Source organism: Bos mutus, chromosome 21, assembly GCF_027580195.1.
Source record: "Bos mutus isolate GX-2022 chromosome 21, NWIPB_WYAK_1.1, whole genome shotgun sequence".
Taxonomy (NCBI): Eukaryota; Metazoa; Chordata; class Mammalia; order Artiodactyla; family Bovidae; genus Bos; species Bos mutus.
In genome coordinates this window covers 57,347,073-57,361,739 of record NC_091637.1, presented here as the reverse complement: position 1 = coordinate 57,361,739, position 14,667 = coordinate 57,347,073, and the positions used below count along the sequence as shown (strand labels likewise).

The 14,667-nt window shown below is 37.9% G+C and overlaps 1 protein-coding gene across 3 annotated transcripts in view; it reads right to left on the bottom strand.

Moving 5' to 3' along the window:
* The window catches only part of UNC79 (unc-79 homolog, NALCN channel complex subunit), a 211,751-nt gene that overhangs the window by 125,826 nt on the left and 71,258 nt on the right, over positions 1-14,667 (bottom strand). For all 3 annotated transcript variants that reach the window (XM_070358461.1, XM_070358463.1, XM_070358462.1), the window contains exons 12-15: positions 4,747-4,937; positions 3,931-4,054; positions 3,313-3,453; positions 607-828 (exon numbers count right to left, since the gene is read on the bottom strand). In XM_070358461.1, coding sequence (XP_070214562.1) covers positions 607-828; positions 3,313-3,453; positions 3,931-4,054; positions 4,747-4,937 — 678 coding nt within the window. The remainder of the gene's footprint in view (positions 1-606; positions 829-3,312; positions 3,454-3,930; positions 4,055-4,746; positions 4,938-14,667) is intronic.

Here is a 14,667-nt window from a genome sequence, read left to right as displayed (position 1 = left end):
ATATCCTGTGTGCAACTTACTTTCAAATGGTTCATTAAAAATTCTATAATTAACACATACATATATAGGCTAAGAGAGAGAGAAGAGAAATAAATATGATCAGTGTTAACATTCAGAGAATTTGGGGGGGAAGTAATTGGGAATTTTTTGTACTATTCTTTCAACTTTTCTGCAAGTCTCAAATTATTTCAAAATAAAAAATTAAGAAGAAATGTTCCATGAACAAAGCCTTTTCTAAACTTCTCTGTTAAAATTAGCTTCAAAAATCAATTTACATTAAAATCAGCCCATCACTATAGAGTTATACCTTGCCCTTCCCCAAAACAGAATTACCCAGTTTGTTCACCAAGTTTTTTCAACAGAATCAATTCTAACAGTGCTAAAACTCATATCCACTCTCATATGTCAACATCATTGCAGATATTCAATGATTGCAAGTATTTTTCAGGCTCTTTAGAAAATCCCCACAGAAGTTTATGAAATGTCCTGAGTAATACTGCATCATTTCAGTAAGTGTGAAGATGCCCAACACAAAGAAAGAATCACTATACAGAGCTTCCCCTCATTCTTCACCTCTGAACTAAAGGAAGTTCATGCTTCAGCTACCTGCTTCAGGAGAAGATCAAACATGAGGATGAAACAATTTAGATTCATATCATCATCTTCACAATCAAAGTCAATAGTCCTTCCTCCTTGGTGTCCAAAATTCTTGAAAGGACTACGAAATGGACTACGCACAGGACTCCGAAATGGACTCTGAAAAGGACTATGAAATGGACTCAGCATATTGTGCTGAACTCGTCGACCAGGATCAGAGGCAACACTCACCTAGAAAAAAGAAAATCAGCACATATAAGTGAGCTCACAGAAGCTCAAATGGCTGTACAAAATACTTGAGGATGCTGTGGAAGGTGTTTCCAGCTGTCACACGGATTTCCTTCCTTAGCCAATGGAATTACTACCTCCAAATCCCATGCATCTTCTCAAAACATAAAAATAAGAAATAAAATCATCCAAACTTTCTATTTGTCAGGTAAATGACACATCATCACCCTGAAGAATGAAGGCAGCCTCTTTGCCATTATATTTTTCATCCCACCAACATGTCCAACTACATTGTCTGCATCTATCTAAAACCATAACCTGAACAATGACAACTTCCAGAGTAAAGCATTGCAAATCAATTTTAGAACCATTAGCACAGAATCTCAGATTGACTGGTAAAAGAAGAATGGTCTCTGACAATAATAATTATTACACTATCATGAGACAACAGTACATCAAGCCTATTGTACTAGTTATTTTTCATTTGCGAACCAACTCTTCCCCCACAAAAGGCCCTCACTGCCCTTTTCTGCCCTGTTCTATGCCCAAGGATGCCAAGAACTGAGCCTCTTCTGGCCCTCTTGCTGGATGGCTTCCAGATGATTCAGTCAATGAGAGGTACCAGCAGAAGACCTGAAGTTGGCAGAGAGAGAGGCAGGAGTATTTCTCTCCCCATCTGGCTCCTCTGATGCTACATTTCTGCAGTATCTCCATCCTCTCCAGTTCCTCTAGCCAGCCTTTCCCTATAACTTCAGCTGCCAAAAGGCCCAGGAACACTTGTTCCTTCAGCCATAGGTATATAAAGGCTTCCTAGTGAACTACTGCTGGCCTCTGGGTGTCTCACCAACCCTATTGCCCCCTTAACCTTTCCCATAACTCTATAGGCCAAGAATCCATAAAAGACTCTTTGTTAAACATCTGGGATAAATTCTGTAGCAGGACCCTGACTGACATACCTGTACATCAGTCTCAAGTCATATTTTCTCTCTTTAAAATCTCTCTAATAATCAGAAAGCTCCTTGAACACCATATTTAAAGTAAAAAAAAGTAAAAAAAAAAAAAAAAAAGAGTATCCCATTAAGAATCAGAATACCTGGATCATGATAGTGTTATCTATGGCAAATCGCTTCAGTTCACAGAACCTCAGGTTAAGTAGTTGTAAAATGAGGATAATGAGTTCTTTCCAACTGCCTCACACAGGCCTCACACATCTTCACATGTGATGTCATTACATGTGAATACTCTACACAGTATAAAGTGTTAATCATGTACTGTAATATTAAAGGTAACCAAAGAAAGAAATAAAATATAAATATTGGGCAGCTGGTTTCTATGAGGTACATGAGCAAATAATGATTTTTTTTAAAGCATTTTAAAAGCATGAATCCTATGAGTATGACGGTATTATAAAATATCATTGATTCTTGCCTGGAGAATCCCATGGACAGAGGAGCCTGACAGGCTACAGTCCAATAGGGTCACTAAGAGTGAGATACAACTGAAGCAACTTGGGTAGACACGCACATAAATGTCACATATAGATGTAAATTCTCTGAATGGCTCTTGTGAGCATCATGACTTTCCTTGGTCATTGACTATTAGAGACTAAAACAACTTTTTAGAAATAAAAGTAAATTTAAATTTTTAAAAACTTGTAAAAATTTTTAAAAAGCACTAAATACAATCTATGATCCCATGATTTTGTTATGTTCTCTAATCCTAGATAGCAGGTAGAATGACTAGAGGATTGTGGTATACAGCAGGGAAGATGTTTTGGAGAGGCTAGACAGGACTAGAAGCCCAGAACAGTCCTCACCCACCACCAGATGACAGTCAGCCTCTCCAAAGCTGATCATGGTCTTGTCAGTACAAGAGCAGAAACTTTATCAGGTCCTCCATAGAAAAGTTATCATAAACATCCAACAGCTTCCATATGCTTTAGACCAGACTATCCTGACTTTTCTCATCCTCAGAGGCACAAAGGGATCAGTAAGATGGGCTGTTAGTTAACAGTGACAGTATCACTCACGGTCACCACTAGCTGATCATTTTCTCCCAAAACACAGTAGAAAAAAACACACAAACAACAATATCCAAACTCCTCATTCCCAAAGTAAAGCACTGATCTGCCCAGCACCTGGAAAGAATTCTTCTTCACCAGAAAAAAAAAAAAAAAAAAAAGGAGTAGTACCCCACAAGCTACTTTGTTCTGGTTTATCAAGGGGAGAGGTAGCTAACAGAGATGTGTAGGAGAAAAACTCAAAGGAAAATTAAAACTCAATAACTGATTATAGAATATATCAAATATATCTTAGATCGATGTTTTCTGTTATTCAATGTGCTTAAAAGGTTAATAGAGTGGATGGGATAGGATGAAAAGGCATTTCCAGAGCAGTTTATGATGATGCCACTTTAAGGCCCACTATAATTGACAAGAGTTTTCAAAATCTTAACAAGTAAGACAAAGACAATTATGGCAATAATTACCCTTCGAGCTGCAAGGTTCCCTGCCAGTTCACTGACTCTTGATTTTCTTTGATTTGCCAGTTCTTTGACAGAATTAACTCCATCAGAAAACATACTGATTAATAGCTGAAGTGGAACCATGATGTCTAACTCCGATAATACCTGGGGAAAAAAAGGCATATGTCCCCCCAAAACATAAACTTTAAAACTCCAAAAAACTACATTTAACACTTTTTCCTAAAGTGACCTATTGAACATAAGGACATTAGCCTCACATATTCTATCTGCAGTTGTCCTCAATTTTATTCTATCTGCAGTTGTCCTCAATTTTTCATACTAAAAATTCAAAGCTATCATCAAATATTCCGACTCCTCCACCCTCCACATTGGATAAATTGCCATGTTCTTTCTAACAAAACTTCTAACAAAGTATCTCCTGTCCCCTTCTTTCCATGTCATTCTTGTTGCCTTGGTTCATTGCTTTTCTCCTGAACTGGTATAATCTGCAACCAATCTGCAATTAACAAACATACAGATTTACAGATTCTTTGCAGTAACTCCCTGCTGCCCTACCTGAGGAGCTAAAGTTCATAAGCTAAAAGCTATTGCCCAAAATGATCAAAAGTATGATTCACTTACATGAAGCCACAGTAAAGCTTGTTCCTGCACAGAGGAAGGGTATCCTGTGAACCGACAACTAATAAAGCCAAACATCTCTTCCATTGAAAAAGGTAGAGGGCAAAGCTCAATGTCAAACATTTTGCTGGAAAGCAAAGCAACAAAAGTAAATGATCAAAGGTATATATTGGGGTTTACTGTTGTCTTCCCAACTATATCTTATTTGGGGAACCAAACATTTTAGATTAGTCTGAGTTCTGAACAGTTATTAGCATGTTTCATTTTATTGTAATAGCTTATGTCCTTAGAACAGATATGAATAATCCTTATGGTTGTTGATAACATTAGTGTTCATATTCACACTGCATTTAATAGAAGGAATTGCATTTTCTAAGAAACTAGAGTTGCTTCTCAGCATCTTAAAACATGTCCCTTTGTACTTTTCCAACTTTATCCAAATCATAATTATATTTGAAGATAAACAATGTTTTTATTATATACTTTATTTGTAAACAAACAATATCTATTTATTATCCCATCAGAACAAAATCCTTTCTGAACAATTACAGATCATCTTGGCACAATTTACAGCAATTATTGTTCAGTCGCTCAGTCATGTCCAATCCCATGGGGTCGCCGAATCAGACGCAACTGAGCGACTGAATAACAATAAAAACAACAAAAGCTTCTATTTGAACATTCAAATTTCTCAGTAGGTTTGTAAAAATTCTATAAGGTTATATAAAACACTTAGCACAGTGCCTGGCACACAGTACATGCTTCATAAATGCTAGATATCATTATAATTACAGTGACTTCATTAAACTACTTACCCACCTTAATACTTCCCTGAATTCTTTTAACTGATTATCTGGGACTTCTGTTCTGATGGCTTCCAGCCACTCCGGCATGATGCATTCCCACACGGACTGACTGATCACATTGTAGGGGATCAGGCAGAGGATTCGGTTGAGACCTTCCTTCAGCTGAGTCACTGTGCTACAGGATTTATCCCAGTATCCACCAACCTGATGGGATTTCCACAGCCACAGGGGAAAAGAACAAAATGCACTCGTTACATTTATACCCAAGGAAATACTGAATGAAATGGGTACAGAGAAAGACCACAATCCATTACATCTGAAACCTGTGCCAAGTATATTGAGTGAGGTTTGTGAAAAAACTACAAACCACCAGGATCCCTTAGTTTCCAAAAAGAAAACAGTTGCAAATAGATCCAAACACTGACCAGAGACTGAACTTGAACTATTTTACTGCAGATTTTCCAAATCGTATGTGCATTAAAATTCCAAAAATTTATTCCTAGAACAATGAAGCTTTATTTCTAAGGTGTGACAAATCCCCTGCAAATATGTGCAGTTATACCTGCATTTCAAAGGAACATAGATTTCTACTACTGTACACTTTGTACTGGAGACTTTTCTTCATGGAAAATGAAGTGGCAGAGAGTACTCTTTTTTTCCTACACTGCATATTCTGTCACAATTTTTTTCCTAAGAATGTTCTAAAGCTGGTTGAATCCATGAATTTTTAAAAAATGGTATTTTTTTTAACTAATTAAGATAGGATATTAATTTTCTAAGGCATAAAATCTTAAAATCACAACTTGAGGTTCTGTTTGTAATTCTGATTTTAGATAAATATATATTACTATTACATGTATCAAAGTAACAAAGGGTTGACTGGTCCTAGATCTTTACCATGTAACACAAATTTGGGGGGAAACTTCATTATTTTTCCCTTGCAGTTTTACTGAGTTATGATTGACATACAGCAGTGTATAAGTTTAAAGTCTGTAACATACTGATTTGACTTACATACATCATGAAACAATTACTACAGTAGATATAGTGAACTTCCGTCCCTGGAGGAAGGCATGGCAACCCACTTCAGTATTCTTGGCTGGAGAATCCCCATGAACAGAGGAGCCTGGCAGGCTACAGTCCATGGGGTCACAAAGAATTGGACATGACTGAGTGATTAAGTACATCATCCCATGTAGATACAAAATAAAAGAAATAGAAAGGTATTTTTCCCTTGTGATGAGAACTCTTAAAATGTACTCTCTTAACTTTGACATAAACAGCAATGTTAATTATATTTATCATGCTTTTACATTATATCCTGGTATTATAACTGAAATTTTGTACCTTTTGACTGCCTTTATCTAATTCCCCTTTCCACCACCCCCACCTCTGGTAACCATAAATATGATCTCTTTTTCCATGAGTTGGTTTGTTCCTTTTTGAAGGATGATTGACCAATAGCACCATGTTAGTTCCTGTTATACAACTTCAGTTCAGTTCAGTCGCTCAGTCATGTCCGACTCTTTGCAATCCCTTGAATTGCAGCATGCAAGGCCTCCCTGTCCATCACCAACTCCCAGAGCCCACCCAAACTCATGTCCATTGAGTCAGTGATGCCATCCAACCATCTCATCCTCCGTCGTCCCCTTCCCCTCCTGCCCTCCATCTTTCCATAGTGATTTGATATTTCTATACATTTCAAAATGATCACCACAATAAATCTAGTTATCATGTCACCATATAAAGATATTACTTAGTTACTGACTCTATTCCCCCTACACTGTACATTTCATATCTGTGATTCATTTATTTTGCAACTGGAAGTTTATGCCTCTTAAACTTCTCACCTATTTCTCTCTTCTCCCAAACCTCCTCCCCTCTGGGAAACACCGTTTCTTCTTTGTATCTACAACTCTGTCTCTGTTTTGTTATGTTTATTCATTTGTTTTTTTAGGCTCCACATATAAGTGAAATCATTCAGTATTTGTCTTTCTTTGACTTATTTCAGTTAGCATAATGCTCTGTAGGCTTATCCATGTTGTCATAAAGGCAACATTCTTTTTCATTCTTTTTTATGGTTGAGCAATATTCCATCACATATGTACCACATTTTTATACATTCATCTATCCATGGACACTTAGGTTGCTTCCAGGTCTTGTATATTGTAAATAATGCTGCAGTTAATATAGGGGTGCATATATCTATTCTAATTAGTGTTTTTGCTTTCTTTGGGCAAAATGGCCAACAGTGGAGTTGCTGAATCATATGATAGTTCTGTTTTTAAGTTTTTTGAGGAATCCCCATACTGTTTTCCATAGCAGATGCATCACATTCCCATAGACAGGGCACAAAAGTTTCCTTTTCTCCACACCCTCATCAGTGCTTGCTATTCGTCATCTTTTTGGTAACAGCCATTCTGACAGGTATAAGGTGATAGCTCATTGTACTTTTGATTTGTACTTCCCTGAGTACATCATGAGAAACGCTGGGCTGGAAGAAACACAAGCTGGAATCAAGATTGCCGGGAGAAATATCAATAACCTCAGATATGCAGATGACACCACCCTTATGGCAGAAAGTGAAGAGGAACTCAAAAGCCTCTTGATGAAAGTGAAAGTGGAGACTGAAAAAGTTGGCTTAAAGCTCAACATTCAGAAAACGAAGATCATGGCATCCGGTCCCATCACTTCATGGGAAATAGATGGGGAAACAGTGGAAACAGTGTCAGACTTTATTTTGGGGGACCCCAAAATCACTGCAGATGAAATTAAAAGACGCTTACTCCTTGGAAGGAAAGTTATGACCAACCTAGATAGCATATTCAAAAGCAGAGACATTACTTTGCCAACAAAGGTCCATCTAGTCAAGGCTATGGTTTTTCCTGTGGTCATGTATGGATGTGAGAGTTGGACTGTGAAGAAGGCTGAGCGCTGAAGAATTGATGCTTTTGAACTGTGGTGTTGGAGAAGACTCTTGAGAGTCCCTTGGACTGCAAGGAGATCCAGCCAGTCCATTCTGAAGTAGATCAGCCCTGGGATTTCTTTGGAAGGAAAGATGCTAAAGCTGAAACTCCAGTACTTTGGCCACCTCATTTGAAGAGTTGACTCATTGGAAAAGACTCTGATGCTGGGAGGGATTGGGGGCAGGAGGAGAAGGGGACGACAGAGGATGAGATGCCTGGATGGCATCACTGACTCGATGGATGTGAGTCTGAGTGAACTCCGGGAGTTGGTGATGAACAGGGAGGCCTGGCACGCTGCGATTCATGGGGTCTCAAAGAGTCGGACATGACTGAGCGACTGAACTGAACTGAACTGATCATTAGTGATCTTGAGCATCTTTCCATGTGTCTGCTGGCCATTTGTATGTCTTCTTTGAAAAAATGTCTATTCAAGTTCTCTGGTTAATTTTAATTAGATTTTCTTATGTTGAGTTGTATGAGTTCTTTGTATATTTTGGATATTAACCCTCTATCAGATATATCATTTACAAATATCTCCTCCCATTCAGTATGTGGCCTCTTCCTTTTGCAAAAGTTTCCTTTGCTGTGCAAAAGCTTTTTAGCTTGATGTAGCCCCATGTGCTTATTTTTGCTTTTGTTTCCCTTGCTTACAGGGACATATCTAAAAATTAGTACTAAGACTGATATCAAAGAGCATACTACCTATGATTTCTTTTAGACATTTTATGGTTTCAGCTTTTACATTTAAGTCTTTAATCCGTTGTGAATTTATCTTTGTATATAGTATGAGAAAGTAGTCCAATTTGATGCTTTTGCACGTACCTGCCCAGTGTTCCCAATATCATTTATTGAACAGGCTGTCTCTTCCCCACTGTATATTCTTGCCTCCTTGGTCATAGATTTATTGTCCCAAAACTATCTTACTTTAAATGAATTCAATTTTCAGTATTTAATTTTCATATCTAGAATTCCACATCATTAAAACAAATCAATTCCATTTAAATTTCAAATATCTATTTAGCATCATATTGGCCAACATCCTAGATGACCGACTAGATATTTTCAGGAAGTGACTCCATTTCTGAGATTGTTGTTGTTGTTAGGTACCTAGACTCAGAACAGCTAACACTGATAATGCTGAGATTGTTGGATGCATCATTCCTGAGGTCCCTTTGGCTGTTTAATTTATGCTTAAGTCATACAAAGGCCTTTTGATTTTGAATCACATTTTGAAACAGATATACCTATGAAGATCCTAAGTTGTCAGTGATCAGACAATGGATCCTTTGATTTGGAAAAGTTTTTATAATTAAGAAGATTTTAGAGAGCTCTCACCCTAAATAAATGTTCTCTTATCAACTATGGGAGGACCAATCTGACAGAAGCACACACACACAAAAAGTCACAGCTAGCTAAAAGACTCCTTTAACATAATTCAAGAACAGAAATCAGATTTAGAAAGAAAATTAAAACCCACACCCACCATAAATCCCCCTCTACCATGTCCCTCCTACAAATGACCCAGTTGGAGCTTGACATTCAGAGCCTGGTAGGAGATGTTATAAAGGCCTTCCCTCAGAAGTTTAATTGGCTAAAATAGAACAATCTACTCAGGGGAATACAGTCTAAAACCTTTGTCACACAATTTATAAAAACTATTACAAAGGCACACAGCTCTAAATTTGCAAATCTCAGTTCATAGGAGTCTTTTCCAATTAAGCTGAAAATCTTGTCTCTGATATAAAAGAAATTAATTCAAAGTAACGGGGTTGGGTGGGCAGGCCAGCTCCTTAATGTTATTATTGAGGCTGTCATCTAATGCTTTGAAGAATGAAAAATAAATGGCCTTGCCTTATTGAGTATTTAAAAAAAAACATAACTGTGATTCTAGAAGAATCCCAAAGCTCATCTATCTTTCTTACCAGTCCCAAAGCCTCCCCTATTCATCTCAAGATGCTTACAGATATTATAAAAAGTCAGAACGAGGAAAAGGGACTGTCCTGCCCTTAAGAAGAAACACTTAAATAGTAATTGCCTTAGGCCTCAGCTTCTTCAGACAAGCTCCTTTGAGCCCTCTTCTCAACTGAGGCCTCAACTTGGACCTGTTAAAAATTTCAGATTCTCAACATGAATAATTTTTCCCCCTCCCATAAATCTCCTCCCTCAAAATACATGTAAAATCTCAGTGCTCCCAAAAGAATCTGTTTGTCCCATCCAAAACCTTTTAATAGACAAACATGTCCTTGAAATGTCCTTAGATTGTTATTTTACAAACTTGCATCTTTTCTCTCCCTCTCTGAGACTTAAACCTTCTCCCATTCAGCACTATCTTCTCAAGGATCTGAGAATCATCTCTATAAATGCAAACATTCAAGGACATGAATGTGGCTCTCAGCCCAAGAGACGCCTTGCTTTAACTTGTACTATTGCCTCTTGTCATAAAATAGGAAAAATTTGTTTCTCCTCCTGATATGCATCAATTAACACTCCTCTTGCTGCTGCTGCTGCTTCTGCTGCTGCTGCTGCTGCTAAGTCGCCTCGGTCGTGTCCGACTCTGTGTGACCCCATAGACAGCAGCCCACCAGGCTCCCCCATCCCTGGGATTCTCCAGGCAAGAACACTGGAGTGGGCTGCCATTTCCTTTTCCAGTGCATGAAAGTGAAAAGCAAAAGTGAAGTCGCTCAGTCATGTCCGACTCTTAGCGATCCCATGGACTGCAGCCTACCAGGCTCCTCCATCCATGGGATTTTACAGGCAAGAGTACTGGAGTGGGGTGCCATTGCCTTCTCCATTCAGGAAAACTAACAGCTTATAAAATTAAATATTCCTAAAACCCTATGTTAGCAGGAAGAAGTTATAGAAGACGGACTTTTCCCCCTAATGCCATAGATATGAAATGATGTTGGACAAGTGGGGATTTGTAAGCAGCTTTTTGGCCCTTTCCTGTTTGCTTATTTGTTTTATGAATGAGATCACGCAGCAATTTAACATAATTCCTGGCCTAATGCTTTCCTGAAGATACATCGTGCTTTGCCTAACCTGTTGATTCTTTTCCCAGATTAAAAGAAGTAAGAATGAAGAGTTAAGTAGTTAAAAAATGACTAGCTTTCTACTGCCAGCAGCCCCCAAGGCAGATCCTGCAGGCAGATCACATAAGCAATATACCATCTGAAGAGAAAGTCAGCCAGTCAGCACCCAATGGAGAATGATGCAGAACCCAACCTCCTGCCTTGATCATTCACTGAGATTCTCTCCCCTTTTTCCCTTTAAAAACTGTCATGGCTGGTCCCACCTAACACGTCGGAACAGCCATCATCCAAAGTCTACAAATAACAAGTGCTGGAGTGGGTGTGAAGAAAAGGGAACCCTCCTACACTGCTGGGGGGAATGTAAGATGGTTCAACCACTGTGGAAAACAGTATGGAGGTTTTTCAAAAACCTAAAAATAAAATTACCATATGGTCCAGCAATCCTATTCCTGGACATATACTCAGACAAAACTGTAATTCAAGAAGATATATGCACCCCTATATTCACAACAGCACTACTCACAATAGTCAAAACATGAAAACAACCAAACATTCATCAATAGGTGATAAAGAAGATGCGGTACATATATACAAAGGAATACTGGTGGTGGTGGTTTACTTGCTAAGTCGTGTCCAACTCTGCCAGGCTCCTCTGTCCATGGGATTTCCCAGGCAACAGTACTGGAGTGGGTTGCCATTTCATTCTCCAGGCGATCTTTCAGACCCAGGGATTGAATCAGGGTCTCCTGCATTGCAGGAAGATTCTTTACCGACTGAGTCACCGGGGAAGCCCACAATGGAATACTAATCAGCCATAAAAAGGAAATAAGACCATTTGCAGCAACATGGATGCAACTACAGATTATCATGCTAAGTGAAGTAAATCAGAAAGTGAAAGACAAACGCCATATGACATCACACGTCTGAAATCTCAAATGTGGAAATATGGCACAAATGACCCTACCTACAAATCCGAAATGGACTCACAGATATAGAGAACAGGCTTGTGGTTGCCAGGGAGAGGGAGGTGGGGAAGAGAAGGACAGGGGGTTTGGGAATAGTAGATGTAAAGTACTGTATACAGGGTGGAAAAACCACAAGGTCCTACTCTAAGACACAGGGAACTATATTCAATATCTTATAATAAGCCATAATGGAAAAGAATATGAAAAAAAGAATGTTCACATGTATATAACTGAGTCACTTTGCTGTAGAGCAGAGATTGGCATGACATTATAAATCAACTATACTTCAATTAAAAAATTAAATTTAAAAAACTGTCATGCCTGAGCAGAATCTTCTAATTTGGTATTGGGAAATGAATTTGCTTTCTCCCCAGACTGCTGGCTTTTCTGATTAAAGCAGCTTTTCCTTTCCACCAACACTTGCCTCTCTAGTGTTGGTTTTTAAATGAAAGAAGAATGGAACTGGAGGAATCAACCAGCCTGACTTCAGGCTCTACTACAAAGCTACAATCATCAAGACAGTATGGTACTGGCACAAAGACAGAAATATAGATCAATGGAACAAAATAGAAAGCCCAGAGATAAATCCACACACCTATGGACACCTTTTCTTCGACAAATGAGGCAAGAATATACAATGGAGAAAAGACAATCTCTTTAACAAGTGGTGCTGGGAAAACTGGTCAACCACTTGTAAGAGAATGAAACTAGAACACTTTCTAACACCACACACAAAAATAAACTCAAAATGGATTAAAGATCTAAATGTAAGACCAGAAACTATAAAACTCCTAGAGGAGAACATAGGCAAAACACTCTCCGACATACATCACAGCAGGATCCTCTATGATCCACCTCCCAGAATATTGGAAATAAAAGCAAAAATAAAAAATGGGACCTAATTAAACTTAAAAGCTTCTGCACATCAAAGGAAACTATTAGCAAGGTGAAAAGGCAGCCTTCAGAATGGGAGAAAATAATAGCAAATGAAGCAACTGACAAAGAACTAGTCTCAAAAATATATAAGCAACTCCTGCAGCTCAATTCCAGAAAAATAAATGACCCAATCAAAAAACGGGCCAAAGAACTAAACAGACATTTCTCCAAAGAAGACATACAGATGGCTAACAAACACATGAAAAGATGCTCAACATCACTCATTATCAGAGAAATGCAAATCAAAAACACTATGAGGTACCATTTCACACCAGTCAGAATGGCTGCTATCCAAAAGTCTACAAGCAATAAATGCTGGAGAGGGTGTGGAGAAAAGGGAACCCTCTTACACTGTTGGTGGGAATGCAAAGTAGTACAGCCACTACGGAGAACAGTGTGGAGACTCCTTAAAAAACTGGAAATAGAACTGCCTTATGATCCAGCAATCCCACTGCTGGGCATACACACTGAGGAAACCAGAAGGGAAAGAGACACATGTACTCCAATGTTCATCGCAGCATTGTTTATAATAGCCAGGACATGGAAACAACCTAGATGTCCATCAGCAGATAAATGGATAAGAAAGCTGTGGTACATATACACAATGGAGTATTACTCAGCCATTAAAAAGAATAATTTGAATCAGTTCTAATGAGGTGGATGAAACTGGAACCTGTTATACAGAGTGACGTAAGCCAGAAAGAAAAACACCAATACAGTATACTAACGCATATATACGGAATTTAGAAAGATGGTAACAATAACCCTGTATGCGAGACAGCAAAAGAGACACTGATGTATAGAACAGTCTTTTGGACTCTGTGGGAGAGGGCCAGGGTGGGATGATTTGGGAGAATGGCACTGAAACATGTATAATATCATATGTGAAACGAATCGCGAGACCAGGCTTGATGCGTGATACAGGTTGCTGGTGCACTGAGATGACCCAGAGGGATGGTACAGGGAGGGAGGTGGGAGAGGGGTTCAGGATGGGGAACACGTGTACACCCGTGGTGGATTCATGTTGATGTATGGCAAAACCAATACAATATTGTGAAGTAATTAACCTCCAATTAAAATAAATAAATTTATATTAAAAAAAAACAAATGGCGATCTGCCAAATCTGAATTCTGTAACAGTTTGTGTAAATCTTTGATAAATAAGACTATTTTAATACTGTTGGTTTGATAAAAACAGCTGCATCTTCTGAGTTACCAGCACTGAGTATGATATGAACACAGTTTTTATTCTATATGGGTTTACTAGTCAAATAAGGGAATATTATATTTACTAGATGTTTAAATTATAAGACGGATTTCATTTTCATCAAATTAAATTACTATGACAAGCTTTATTTCAACAGTAATTGTGTTTTATGACATATCTTCTTAGAAGTAGTTTCCAAAATCTTTTTCATAACCTGAAATTAAATTTATATTAAGTTACATGAGTGATATTCATTGAATATCCAGATCATTTCTACATAAGTTTAATTTTATCTACTTTTGGCTTCTTATTTTTACAGAGATGCTAAAATTATTTGGATCTGCTAATAAATATGTTCATTTTGCCATGCTGAGAAATTACACTATGAAGAAGCATATCCAGTAGAAGTTATGATAGAAGTTATCAGCACTGAGTATAATAGTATAATCATAAAAATATACTAGTATAAAACAAAAATAGAATAATCATAAACTTTGCTACAAAATGCTGGTATGTGACGAGCAATTCACAATTGTTTACCTCCTGGTCTTTGAAAAACAGAGATCATTAAGTGTTGAAAATTATAATCAATATATAAATGAAACTTCTAGAAATAATAAGGATGAAGAAAAAAACCTCTGTATGCAGAATATTCGAGGAATGTAGGATGTGTTTTTTGTCAAGGAAAGAAAGAGTAATTCTGTCCTAAAGTAGTTGTTTAGAGATTGTATAAAGGTTATCCAGGTGAGAAAGAGGAAAGTGAAGGGCAGAAATATGACTGAAAATAGAAAATTGTATAGGATCTGTTGGAGGCAGGGAGGGGGGAGATGG